Source organism: Zingiber officinale, chromosome 1A (assembly GCF_018446385.1).
Source record: "Zingiber officinale cultivar Zhangliang chromosome 1A, Zo_v1.1, whole genome shotgun sequence".
NCBI lineage: Eukaryota > Viridiplantae > Streptophyta > Magnoliopsida > Zingiberales > Zingiberaceae > Zingiber > Zingiber officinale.
The window spans coordinates 123,903,434-123,916,480 of NC_055987.1; the positions used below are offsets into that span (position 1 = coordinate 123,903,434).

General features: G+C 39.3%; 1 protein-coding gene and 1 long non-coding RNA gene across 6 annotated transcripts; one reads left to right on the top strand and one right to left on the bottom strand.

Annotated features, from left to right (window-relative positions):
• Window positions 1-68: 68 nt before the first annotated feature.
• LOC122030410 lies at window positions 69-10,674 on the bottom strand. Of its 5 annotated transcripts, none has more exons than XR_006125417.1 (6): window positions 10,401-10,672; window positions 2,686-2,768; window positions 2,450-2,595; window positions 1,696-1,888; window positions 1,420-1,576; window positions 69-651 (listed from the first exon to the last, which is right to left on the bottom strand). It is a non-coding gene; the product is annotated as an uncharacterized LOC122030410 (long non-coding RNA). The 5 variants fall into 5 exon arrangements; XR_006125418.1 differs by having other exon boundaries at window positions 69-682; XR_006125422.1 differs by lacking the exon at window positions 69-651 and adding an exon at window positions 1,168-1,305.
• LOC122030385 (NAC domain-containing protein 68-like) lies at window positions 1,762-2,977 on the top strand. Its single transcript, XM_042589595.1, has 3 exons — window positions 1,762-1,939; window positions 2,015-2,295; window positions 2,406-2,977. The coding sequence occupies exons 1-3, from the start codon at window positions 1,762-1,764 to the stop codon at window positions 2,781-2,783; spliced, it is 837 nt and encodes a 278-aa protein (XP_042445529.1). The 3' UTR covers window positions 2,784-2,977.
• Window positions 10,675-13,047: the final 2,373 nt, after the last annotated feature.

A 13,047-nucleotide genomic window follows, 5' to 3' on the forward strand; every position in this document is an offset into this window, starting at 1 on the left:
CAGATTTAATAATTTTATAAATCTATATTTCAGCGATATTTTAAACAAGATAACGACTGACCCAGATCTGCCTTCCACCTCAGGATGCTTACTTTATTATCAAGTAAATTTGAATTGAACACGTGACAGAAAAAATGAGTCAAGGAAAACGACTGGCCACTGTGCTTAACTTACTAAACCCACTCGTGTAATAGCTTGCCACCGCTGCACACTCGCACGGCAGAACACGGCGTTTGAGTCGAGCAGCGGCAGCAGAGTTTCAGGTGCCGAACTGGCCCCGACTCGCATGCCTCGCCCGGACATCAACAGACCCAAACAAACCCGTTGAATCGGTAAAATTTCCTCAGCCGTCAAAGGCCAGTTCAGTTGCGTGCCAACAAAGAAAGAGACCAGCGGTGGAAACACGAGCTCGTGAGCAGGACAGCGCCCGGGCACATGCAGCGCACCGGGCGTATCTGGTGCAAGTCGCAGCCAGCGAATTCGCGAAACGCAGGCTTTTCAAAATCTAGGAAAGCTAGGTGGTGTGACTGCGAAACATTCTGTCTCCCACCATCTGTTTCAGTATTTCTTCTCCCGTGCATTTATTGACCTTTTTCCCTTCGTTCAATGGACCTGATCTACCACGTCCCATCGGTCGACGAGTCCAGAGATCTACAGTAGATGTAATATCTCGTCGACATGCCTCCATGATTAACAAATAACAAGTGCAAAAGGGAAGCAGGCAGCATCAGTTAAACAACAGAGAGTGGACACCTTTTTCTCAGTCAAGTAAATCAAGACAGAGTATTCGGTCAAAATATTAGTAACAGAATTAATTAAAATTAAATAAATCTAATAAATTTAAACTAACTATCTGATCAAATTTTTTAAATAAAAATCAATATCAGTAAAATAGCAATTAATACATTCGAAAATCAAATTAATTAAATTTATAAAAATATTACCGATTAATTCAATTAATTAAAAAATTATGGATTAATTTTTATTTTGATTTATTTAATTTAATCAAATAAAAAAATTTAAAATAAAAAATAAATCGAATTAATTAATATAACCAATTTTTTGAGAAAATTCGAAATAACTCAACTAAAATTTGAAATTCAGTCCGCTCGATGTTACATTGAATGGGTAAAACTAAAAAACTGACCGCTGCAAATACGAAAAAAGTAATGAGAACGAAAACAATATGCTAAATCTCTAGCCCTATGTTAAACGTAGTCAACATTTTGGCAATATTGTGATAGTTGTCTACGAATTACAAAGAGTGTCTCCGATTGGCGGTCCAATAAAACATCGAGAAACACTCTTCAAAGAATTCAGTACCACAGTTAAAACGAAAAAAAAAAGAAAAAGAATAGTTTAGATCGCATAAAAAAAAATAGTTCATCAGAAATTACTTCAAGTATGTTTATGGATTACCTGTAATTTTCGTAATGGAGGTAGGTCTGTGGAATCCGAGCTCTCACGGTGGTCTCCACCACGGTGACAATGCTTTGGAAGATAGTCAGCCGCCTTTGACTAATGGAAAGCACACGAAGCTGCCTGGATGCCGGGGCCTGTTGCCTCGCGGGCCCACCTGAAAACCACACGACCTACGACTATAGAAATGACACATTGCATGCCCATGAAATCTTACCAGGCAGCTATAGCAATCTAAACGATCGGCAGCAACCAAGGAGAGAGTAGAGAGCTTACTCGGCCTCGGCAGTCGGCATCCATTTACGAAGGGCGCATCTGAATTGGAGTTATTTGAGAACAAAGATGGCAAGGAAACGAGACGCTGAAGCCGAGCTCAACTTGCCACCAGGGTTCAGGTTCCACCCCACCGACGAGGAGCTCGTCGTGCACTACCTCTGCCGGAAGGCCGCGGGACAGTACCTGCCAGCTCCTATCATCGCAGAGGTCGATCTTTACAAGCACGACCCGTGGGAACTTCCAGGTACAAAACTAATGCAACATGAAATAATAGAGCAAACACTCGAGCTTCTGAACGCCCCACTCATGTGTTTTGCAGACAAGGCGTTGTTTGGCCAAAAGGAATGGTATTTCTTCACCCCTCGGGACAGGAAGTACCCAAATGGATCGAGACCGAATAGGGCCGCTGGGAAAGGATACTGGAAGGCAACCGGGGCGGATAAGCCGGTCGTGCCAAAGGAAGGCAACACGACAGTCGGGATCAAGAAAGCTTTGGTCTTTTACTCCGGGAAGGCACCGCAAGGAACGAAGACAGATTGGATCATGCATGAGTACAGACTAGCTGATGCAAAACGCGGCCACAACAAAGGAAGTTTAAGGGTATGCAATCACCAAACCATGTAGTTAATTCCAAATTGCATGTGATAACAAAACTAGTGAATGTGTTTCAACATGCTGATTGAATGAAGTCTGTGGATGCGTGCATGCAGTTAGATGATTGGGTTCTTTGCCGGTTGTACAACAAGAAGAATACCTGGCAGAAGAAGTTGTCATCCATAGCGACCATGGATTCGGTCGACGACACAGTGTCAGACAGCTTCATAACGCCAGAATCCGACATTGAAAACGATAATGCGCTGCCGAATATCAATGATCTCATCAGCACAGCCCAAGCTGCAACTGGACAAAGAAGCCAGAAAGAAGACAGTGAATGGTTTACGGATTTGAAACTGGAAGACTTGCAGACCTCTTGCATGAGTTTTGGATTACCGGTAGCCATGATGGATGCAACCGACCAAGATTATAACTCGCAACTCTTTGCACCTTCGGTTCTGAGGCCATGTTACACCAACCTGCAACCATTCTGAATCAAGAAAAAGACTCGAAAGATGTAAATAGCTTAGACTTACATGGTAGAAGGATGGTAGAGCAAAGATAGAAACTTTAGGATTTGTGTGTTTCATTATATTTGTGTTTCATGTTGATGCATTATGTACAAAAATAGGTTTTCCTGAATGGAGGACTGCATTTTATAATGGAAGGAATGTTTCGATTTCTCTAATAGGAACGTCTAACAACATGAGATTTTGCTTAACAAATTATTCAGAGTGAGAATCATAAAGACTGGCGCTATTTACTCGTCATTCAGGATTGTTCATAGATTCATCCAGTATATAGATCTGTAGATGTCGTTTTACTTCGATATATTTGAACAAGTAGGGCTTTCAAAGCCATACTTAGCCACAGAAAACATGGAGATAAACAAGAAGAAAAGTTTAAGCGATAAATATTAAACAAGATTAAAGTAATCTGTTAGATAGAAAATGGCTGGCAGGCGATGATCATCCAACAATCCAAGAAGAGACTAATCAGAGACATTAGTAAAAAAAAAATACGTTCTGAATGAAGTGAAAACCAACGATGTCAAGAGGGACTAACCAAAGAAATTGGCAATAATGACTAATGATCCCTAAACCATCACCTAACACCAAGTAGTACCATCAAGAAACTGGACAAACACATTATCGCCTCTGTCAGATACTGCTGTTATTGTTGATCTATACCTATCAACTTTATGGTGATCATACGCCTACAAGTACCAATTCAGAGTCACTTTTGCCCTGTGTGATCATTAGCAATAACAAGGGTTCGGCACGTTGACACCAAATGGGATGCAATAGGCATAGTGACAATAGTAGCGATGGGAAAGGATGAGTGCGATGCCAAAGTTACTGAAATGATTGGTTGTTCAGGTGACGCATCAGTTATACTTGATTGGTGCACCACGCCAGCTCCTGCAGTAATCAGATAGGGAACAATATGGAAAATAGCTAATTAGTCGTGTGGCACACGTCCAACCCTTAACAATAACAAGGTCACTGATGGAGCCAAGATGTTAATCGAATACATAATTGACAGATGTTGTTGAATAGAACATTGCCAATGAAGATGTGACTAAATTCTGTTTTTTCTGTAAGTTGGCATCAGATATCCAGTTTATGCCGACTAATCGGGTGATCGATCCGACCCTATGAAAGTTCCCCACTAGCCATTAAGGTAAATCAGGAAGCACTCGCAGCGGACAACCGATCAGTCCAGTATTCTTAAAGCAACTATCGATTAAAAAAAAAATCATCCATTAATTCGTCAAAGTTAGGACTTCTTAGATGCCTAGGAAACTGAGAAAGTGTGACCCTGCCGCTGCACCATTGCTCCATGAGCTACATTGTGGTTTTCTTCTTTATAACTTTGAATTTAAGTTTCACCCTTATCATGATTATGTCAACAATAATCTCAAATATCTTGTTACATATGTGAATGATGTTTGTTAGATCAGATGACTAATACTCAACCAAAATCTAACTTAGATGTCAAATAAGCATAGACTTAAGATTGAAAGGATCTCTGTCTAGTCATAAAAGTTTCTCAAGATCCTCCATCAATGATAACGTATCATGGCATCTGGGATGGTCCATAAAACTGTAAAAGACTGCTTTGAGCTTCGGATAAGCTATATACGGTGGCTTGAGAAAATAAACCATGTACAGTGGAAATTACTGAAGTATGTGGATTTTATGATTCATCATGATCTTTGGCTGTCCAATTTGGAATCCCTTAGTTGTTGGTGCAATCGATATCCAGGGTTTTGATATTTTATAATATGTTTAATAGAGCTTGGTCAAGGTTGACCTAGTCAAGCAAGAAGTCTAGTTAGGTCAAGGTTAATCTGATGACTGGTAAGTGGTGAGTAGTCTACCGAGTGACTGCAAGTAGTGAGTAGTCTACCAAGTGATTGCAAAGGTGAGTAGTCTACCGAGTGACTAGCAAGTCCAAGCAGGTCAAGGTAACCTGATGCTTGGCAAGAGGAAAACCCTAAGGGGAGGTAACTCTAGGTAATGAAAAGTCTTGGAGGAGTGAACTCCAAACAAAAGTCCTAGTGAGTGTAGGTAAGTGGTGAAAGCACTAGTGAGTGAAGCCAGACAATGAAAAATTCTAGGGGAAATAACCCTAGGTAATAAGAAGTCTTGTAGGAGTGAACTCCAAGAATGTGTGACCGAATAATTTTCAGTCGATCGCGCGCGGTCGATCGAACCAGCAGATTTTGGTAAGCCTAAGTATAGTTTTACCAACACTATTTTTTATTACTATTATTGCTATTATACTAATTTAATATTGCAGGAAAAGTCTTAGTGGATCAAACGATAAAACACTGAGCAGAGAAAGTCCAAACAGGACTGAGGACTAGATGTTCGGCAGGTGAGTGAGGTAACCTCCTGGAGGGAGTACAGTGAGGTCGTGTCCCGGTAGGGACAAACTTTAGGAGCTGATCCAACTGAAAAAAAACCAATGAAGGTTTTTAAGTTGAGATCAAAACCGTCATAACTGTCTCATATATGCATTTATACATCTGTCTAACTTTGTTTTGCAGGACCATCACTATATTATTATTGTTCTAACTTTTTTTTGCATATTAAACAAAGGTTGAGTTGACTGAGGATTTAGTCGACCGAACAAGCAGTTCAGTCGATCCGGCCAGCGTGGCACAAATATGATCACGCTCTACAAACTTAGAAACACAATGTTATCAGTCGATCGAAAGCTTGCTCAATCAACCGATCCAATTTTGGTAACAGCAACGATCGAATCGAATCAACACAGAAAAGGCAAATTCAGATTCAGTCAACGGATCAGCTAAATCAGTCGACCAAATGTCGTGATTTACATGATCAGACGGATCAGATCAAAGCAAAGAAGGAAAGGCACGGAGGATCAGTCAACGGATGGTTGGTTCAGTCGACCGATAGGTCCAGTTGACTGAACATGTTTTCAATCAACCGAACGGTGCCTATAAAAGAAGGCCTCGAAGTCCGAGCTGATGAAGGATTTCATCATTCATAATGCGCTCATTCATGTCTCTGCTACTACTCGTGCAAGTTACAACTAATACGACGTCAGGAGGCTTCCGACAATCTACTCTTCATCTCATATGCGTTGTTGTCGGTATCTTTATTATACTTGCATATTGTATTCATACTTGTACGATTTAATCATTTAGTGGATTGTCCAACGAAAGTGATCAAGGATCGCTGACCTTGGAGTAGTAGTCAGATGAGCTACGAACCAAGTAAACTTGAACGAGTCTTATCTTTTTATTTCGCTACTTATCTTTGTTTGATTGTTTGATTAAAAAAGAAAAGTTTTAATCGATTGAGATTCTCTCTCTCTCTTTCTCTCTCTCGTCATTCACGATCCAACATTATTAACTTCTCAAAGGTTTGCCTTCAATCAAGCTTCATATACCAAGGCTTTGTTTTTCTAGTTTGTGGGGCTTATAAAAGAAGGCAGCCAGACTACTGAAATGCACTATCATTAAAAAAACAAAATAAGTGCAAGTTCTGTAGTGATGAAGAACCTCTCAACCAGCATTCATTGATCTCCAGCATAGTTGGAATTATTATACAAGGAAACATATTTTGGGGAGGAACCGAGCACATCATATTTAAGATCTCATATAAAGTATATTTTATCTGGCTTAAGTAAAATAAAGAATTTTGGTTGGTTCTTGGTAGATTGTTAGAATCAATGTGTGGATGGCAGGAAGCTAGGGGTGAATAGTTTGTAACCTGCAAATTAATATATTCTCTTTCTTTTGCATGTACAAGAACAAACAAATTTGTTAGATAAGTATGGTGCTTGTATATGTTTTGTAAGAATTATATGAAAAGAGAAGATTTACCAACAATTCATAGAGAAATCCTTCGAAAGTCCCTGGACAATGTTTTTCTCAACCACTTACTAGTTAGAACATTGAAGGGGACTTTGACACAATGGTAAAGTTGTTGCCGTGTGATCTAGAGGTTACAAGTTCGAGTCTCATAAACAACCTTTTGCAAAGCAAGATAAGGTTGCGTACAATGGACCTTTCCTCGACCCACATTAGTGGGAGCTTCGTGCACCAGACTGCCTTTTTTTTTTAATAGATGGAACATTACTCCTCAATTTATGCACTATAACCAAGAGAAAACATGTTTAACACTTATACAGAATGACCTCCAATGGCTAGTTTGAGACCAGCTCTAGTTGATTGAAATCTAATTCAGTCGATCGAAATCATTAAGACAATGCCAATAGTAAAAAAATTCAAGCGATCGGACTAATCTTTCAATCGATTAGAACCCTCTTCAATCAACTCAAATCAAAATTCAATCATCTCAAACACACCAGCGAGTTTACAGCTGACTCAGTAGTTGACTCAACACTTTAGTTAATAAGAATCACCTACAATCGATTGGTGACTTAATCTACTTGGTGATTTTGACTTCACTCAGTTTATGCCTTTGTGAGCCTACACAAAGCTTAGGGTCGAGCTTGACCACAAACTACAACCAGAGACTTGTTATTCCTTGGTTGAATGCTCTCTACAAGCTTATTAGGTAGCTCCTATACCCACATTATCCACTAATAATATTGCATAAAAATGTAAACCCTAGATAACATTTTCATAAGTAGTCTTTCACACTTCACCATCTTTCATTTTTCAACCTCCACATCATCCTCAATGACGTTGCCCAAAGCTCCACACTGTAGGTCTTTAACCCCATATTACATTTTCATACATATTATTTCGCAATTCACCATCTTCCAGATTTCAAACTCAACATCATCCTCGATGGCGTTGCCCAAAGCACCACACTCCAACTCTTTGATCTCCCCATTATCCGTGATAATATTGCCCAAGGATCCATACTCCAAGTCTTCACATGCCAAAGGTCTTGCCTTCAAGACTTCACCACTTGCCTAAAGGTCTCACTTTCTAGTCTTCGCTAGACTCATGCTCCTTGTCTTACAGTCCACCACACTATGAATTTTTTTATCACTTAGATAATCCCATATCATCCTTTGTTGATCGCTGTCCATCTTGAACCGGACCTCTAAACTATGAAGCTAAAATAATCTAATTTAACTTCGTCAAGTCACTTTATGTGCGACCTATCGAGTCCCAACAAACTTAATGCAAATATGTTAGTACTACAAGCAACCCCGAACTTAAGCCATCTATCAAGTATATCAAATTATTCCAAGGTAATGCGGTCAAAACCAACCACTAACAAGCATTGTTATATCAACAATCTCCCCAAACTACTTAGGAGTATCATTACAATAACATATATCTCTAATCTCATCTTGTGTTGCTTGAAGTTTGCAAATCTTTTTCCTTTCTGATTCTTGGTTTATTCAGTTAAAAATCAATTTCTCCTTGCACCAAATTGCATATTTCTAGGCATTTATTCAAGTTGCAAATCATTGTCCTTGGCTGATCTGATGATCTTTGTTCCCTTCGAGATATTTAATACAAAAGGTGGCAATACCTACTTGGCTGACTATTTCCGTATAAGTCTATATCAATTCATTCACCAGTTTTCAGTAAGAATAAAGCTACCTTAAACTTTAACGTGTATGCAGCTGCAAATCGTACTTGGCTGACTACCAAGCACCAGAAATGATGATTTCCATGTATTATCGATGCAATGAATAAGCAATATATAGATACTGGGACATTTGATGCAAAGCACCAAACAATATAGATATTTGGGGAGTTGAAAGATCCAAAGGATGGCATTATGGACAAGAATTTTGAGTTCCTAAATGCAATTAGAAAACAAATTTTATAACCCATTACTTATTATGCAAGAAGGGAGATCCATATAGAAAGTAATCAATATTATCTAATGTTATCTAACGTGACTTAATTGAACATCACATTATTAAGATTGGGTAATAAATGCTTCATGTCATATATGACCATAATTATTCTCAACGGTTTAAAAATACACCCACTCTAAGAGGGAAAAAAGGATAGGGTGACAAATAGACCATAATTGGCATTTCCATGGAATCTTACATTGACACCCTAGTTAGAGTAAGGTGATGAATAGTTAAACTCCTTCTAACCTCAAAAAGCTGACAATCATTTATGAGCTCCACCAACTAGCCTGTCAAATTAAGATTTGAGAAGATGACAAAATGACCAGAAGTGACATTTCCATTGGATCTCCAATTGTCGTCCAGTTAAGGCAAGCTGATGAATGGTTAAACTCCCTCTAGCTACAAAATGTTGACAAGATTATATTTGAGCTCCGCCAACTAATCTGTCAAATTAAGAATTTAAGATGATTGCTTACAACATCTCCACTATGAATCATCTATGCAACACTATCAGCGAAATATGGAGTGTTGCTTGTCAACAAACCTTAAAAGGGGAATATGACACCCATCATGAGGAAATTACATCAAATATGAAAATCTGATAACAAAGGTTATTTTCATAAGCTACATTGATTGTTACACATGGACAGAGATGTCAATAAACAACTTAACCATAAATTTCAAATCAAATCTTTGAAGATAACTATAAATAGAAATGCTGCATCAGACTGTCACCAGTTTTTTTTTTAAAAAAAAAAAAAAAGATTATCTCACTATGAAAGATTAAAAGGGATCAGATAAGTTGAACAAGAGAAGCATCTACTGCATCTCCTAGTCATCTAAAATATGGAGTGGTAAATCAAAAATTCCTAAACTGTCATCATTTGATTACCACTGTCTCACAAGGAATAAGTGGTATGATCTCACAGATGTAATCTCTCTTCCCACTCTTATTGATGGATATAAATCTGAACACAATTGTCTGAGGAGCTAGTTTGTGCATAGGATAAAAGCTGCATACTCAGTGTAGATTAGGAAGGCAGGCAGGGGAAGGAGATAAATAGAGGAGTTGTGAAATAGATACTAAACTAGGTGTTCAACACAACCATGAGCTGTTCCCCAAAAAAGCCACTATCCATGTATTATCTCGCCCAGGCCACATCTCAATATTTTCATTTAAGTGTGGAACAGCCAATTGAATTTGCATCCATTAGTTAGTTTCTTATAGAAGGCCATGTCCCACACAATTGGACAGCTGCTTCTGAAACATGTTATCGCCAAGGAAGCTGCATGATTCACGCCACATTCTAGCACAAAACTACACATGATAAGAAGGACACGGAACATGAAGATCTCCACAGAATCACTAACCGTGGGAATACATGGAAAGCATGTAACAAGCATGGAATCTAACTCCAATATAGAAAATGAAAAATTATAGTCTCTCGTTCAACTAAAATCAAGTTCATCGTGCCACCACAGCACATGTTTTTGTGCCTGGGCCGGACCCATCCACTCCAGTCTGCTCCCAAATTTTATTAAAAAAAAATTAATAGAAAGAAGGCAGACCTCTCTGAAGCATATCATCAGAGACTTCATCTGCATAAACTATTTATCGGCCCTTCAACAAACAGGACGGATTGAAGAAGCCATGGAATTTGAGAAACTCCATTCCGACAACAATAACCTAACTGAACCCCCTTTATTCATTCATGTGATCGCCCTTATCTCCCTCCTAAGCACCCATGAACGATTTGAGATGGAAGCGGGAGGAGTACCTGATAGAAAAGGTGTCCTGGAAGGTTGGCCAAAGCCGGCCGAGGACTCACTCTATCTTCGCTGGCGCTCGAAGAGATCGATAGGACGAAGAACGGGAGCGTCGACCGATGAGAAGAGGCCGAATATTTCTGGATCTGCCGGTAGAACTCGGCCGCCGTGGTGGATTGGTGCGAATCGGCCCACCATAAAATTTAAGCGGAAGTTCATTCTGCTTCCAGTACTTTTCATTATCTTCTCTTAACATCATCCTCTTACCAGCCAAAAGTGTGGAGATATTTTGAAAAGCTTATAAATTATAGGGTAAATGATTTTTTTTTTTAATTATATTAGAACATCAAATAACACTCCAGAAAACTATTTTCCAATAATATTTTAGCAGTTTTAATTATAACATACCTGTAGTTATAAATAAACTCGAAATCTATTTTTAATATCAAATAAAATTGCTCTAATATCACCTAAACTTATTTTTAATATTAATTAATTATTTTTAAGTCTGTCAACATTTATTTTAACTTACTCATGTTCCTTTAATATATAAATGTCAATTGAATCAATAATTTATTTGAACAACTAATTAAATTAAATAAATAAACTTAATACATATATTCGATTTATTAATAAAGTTATAAATAAATTGAATGTCCGAGGACCAGCTTAGTGTTCAACTTACTAAAAACTTGTTTATGTTTGTTAGATAGATACAGAATCAATTAAATAAATAAGTTTAAACAACTCGTTAAATTAAACAAATAATCTTGAACGCATATATGTTTGTTTAAGGAAAAACAGACCCTTAATCTGTCTGTTGCTAGTATTAGTAATACCCCTCCTAGTGATGATAAATTCTCTACTGAGCAACTCAACCTAGGATTCATAGATCATACATATGTCTTACTTAAGATTAAATACCGACTAAATACTTAAATAGGGCTTATTTTACTAGTCATTGCATGAGTATTATTGAAGTTATTGAATATTATCGACTTGGCCAAATAGTTTACTATAACCAGTTGGTTTAACATAGCTCAATGTACTCGGTTTTATAATAACCTAATACGGATAGATGATTTAACATTCTCTACTAGAGTTTTTGATAGGGATTTTAGACTTTCTCCTACAATCCTAAGTGGTCACTTAAGACTGAGGGCATTTACATGTATATTTTTGTTATCTTAGTATGGAGCTGTTTGTTGGATTGAGAAACGCTAGGAGGGGGGTGAATAGCGCTCGTGGCTTTCACGCGTTTAGGATTTGAAAAACTCGACGAGTAAGCAGCGAAATAGAAAGAAATAATAAACACACACAAAGACACCAAGGGTTTGCTTAGTTCGAAGCCTAGGGCGACTCCTACTCCAAGGCCCGCGATCGTTGATCGCTTTTCGGTGGACAACAACTATAAAATCGATAAGAGTACAATAAGTGTTTACAATTAAATATACTGAAAAGAAAACTTGTACCGACAACTAGAGATGAAGAAAATGAAGCTTCGGGTTGTCAGGTACTTGCAACAGCACTTCTGGGTCGTCTTGTTAGCAGCACACGAGAGAATGTCACTTTAGAACTGATTATTTTAAGCTGTTGCTCAAATACCTCTTTTATACACTGCTGGATGTTGGTGCAATTTCCAGTAGGTCAAGGTTGACCAAGCGTAAACCTTGGTCATGGTTTCGATGTTTGACAATACAGAAAGACATGTAGACATGGACAATGCAGGTGCAGTTGTCCATGCGGAGAGATACTGATCAGGGTCTGATCAGGTTGGATGAAGAAGAGTCAAGTAGGTCAAGATTGACCGGATACTTGACTGGGAAGTCCTAACTGGGATGTTAGGCAGTTCGGGAAATCCTGGTGAGTGAAGCCAGGTGAAAATCCTAGTGAGTGAAGCTAGGTGAAAGTGAAAGTCCTGGTGAGTGAAGCAAGGCAGTTGGAGAAAGTCCTGGTGAGTGAAGCCAGGCAGATGGGAAACCCTGGTGAGTGAAGCCAGGTAAAAGACCTAGTGAGTGAAGCTAGGCAGTTTGGAAGTCCTGGTGAGTGAAGCCAAGCAAGGGAAATCCAAATGGGTCAAGGTTGACCAGACATCTGGTGAAAAGTCCAAGCAGGGAGCTTGGCACGGGAAAAGTCTAAGTTGGAGACTTGGCACGGAGAAGACCAAGATGGAGACTTGGCACGGAAAGTCGGAGAGGGCTCGGTAGCTCGTTCTCTGGACCGGACGAAGTCGGAGAGGGCTCGGTAGCTCGTTCTCCGGACTGTGGTCAGAGAGGGCTCGGTAGCTCGTTCTCTGGACCGGACGAAGTCGGAGAGAGCTCGGTAGCTCGTTCTCAGGACCAAGTAGGGTTTAGGGCTGGGAGCTCTAAACCTGGATCGATCTGGTGACCGATCCAGTGATACGCTGGGTTATCTGATCGGTCTGGTGACCGATCAGTAACCAAACAGAAGTATTCTGTTGCTTATCTGATCGGTCAGCAGACCGATCAGTGATCAATCAGTAGACGATCAGAAGGAGATCACCTTCGGGAGGGAAAGGACCTGATCGGTCATGGGACCGATCAGGGAAGGACCTGATCGGTCTCCATGACCGATCAGGGAAGGGCCTGATCGGTCTTGTGACCGATCATGACCCTTGTGGACCGATCAGGATGAAGC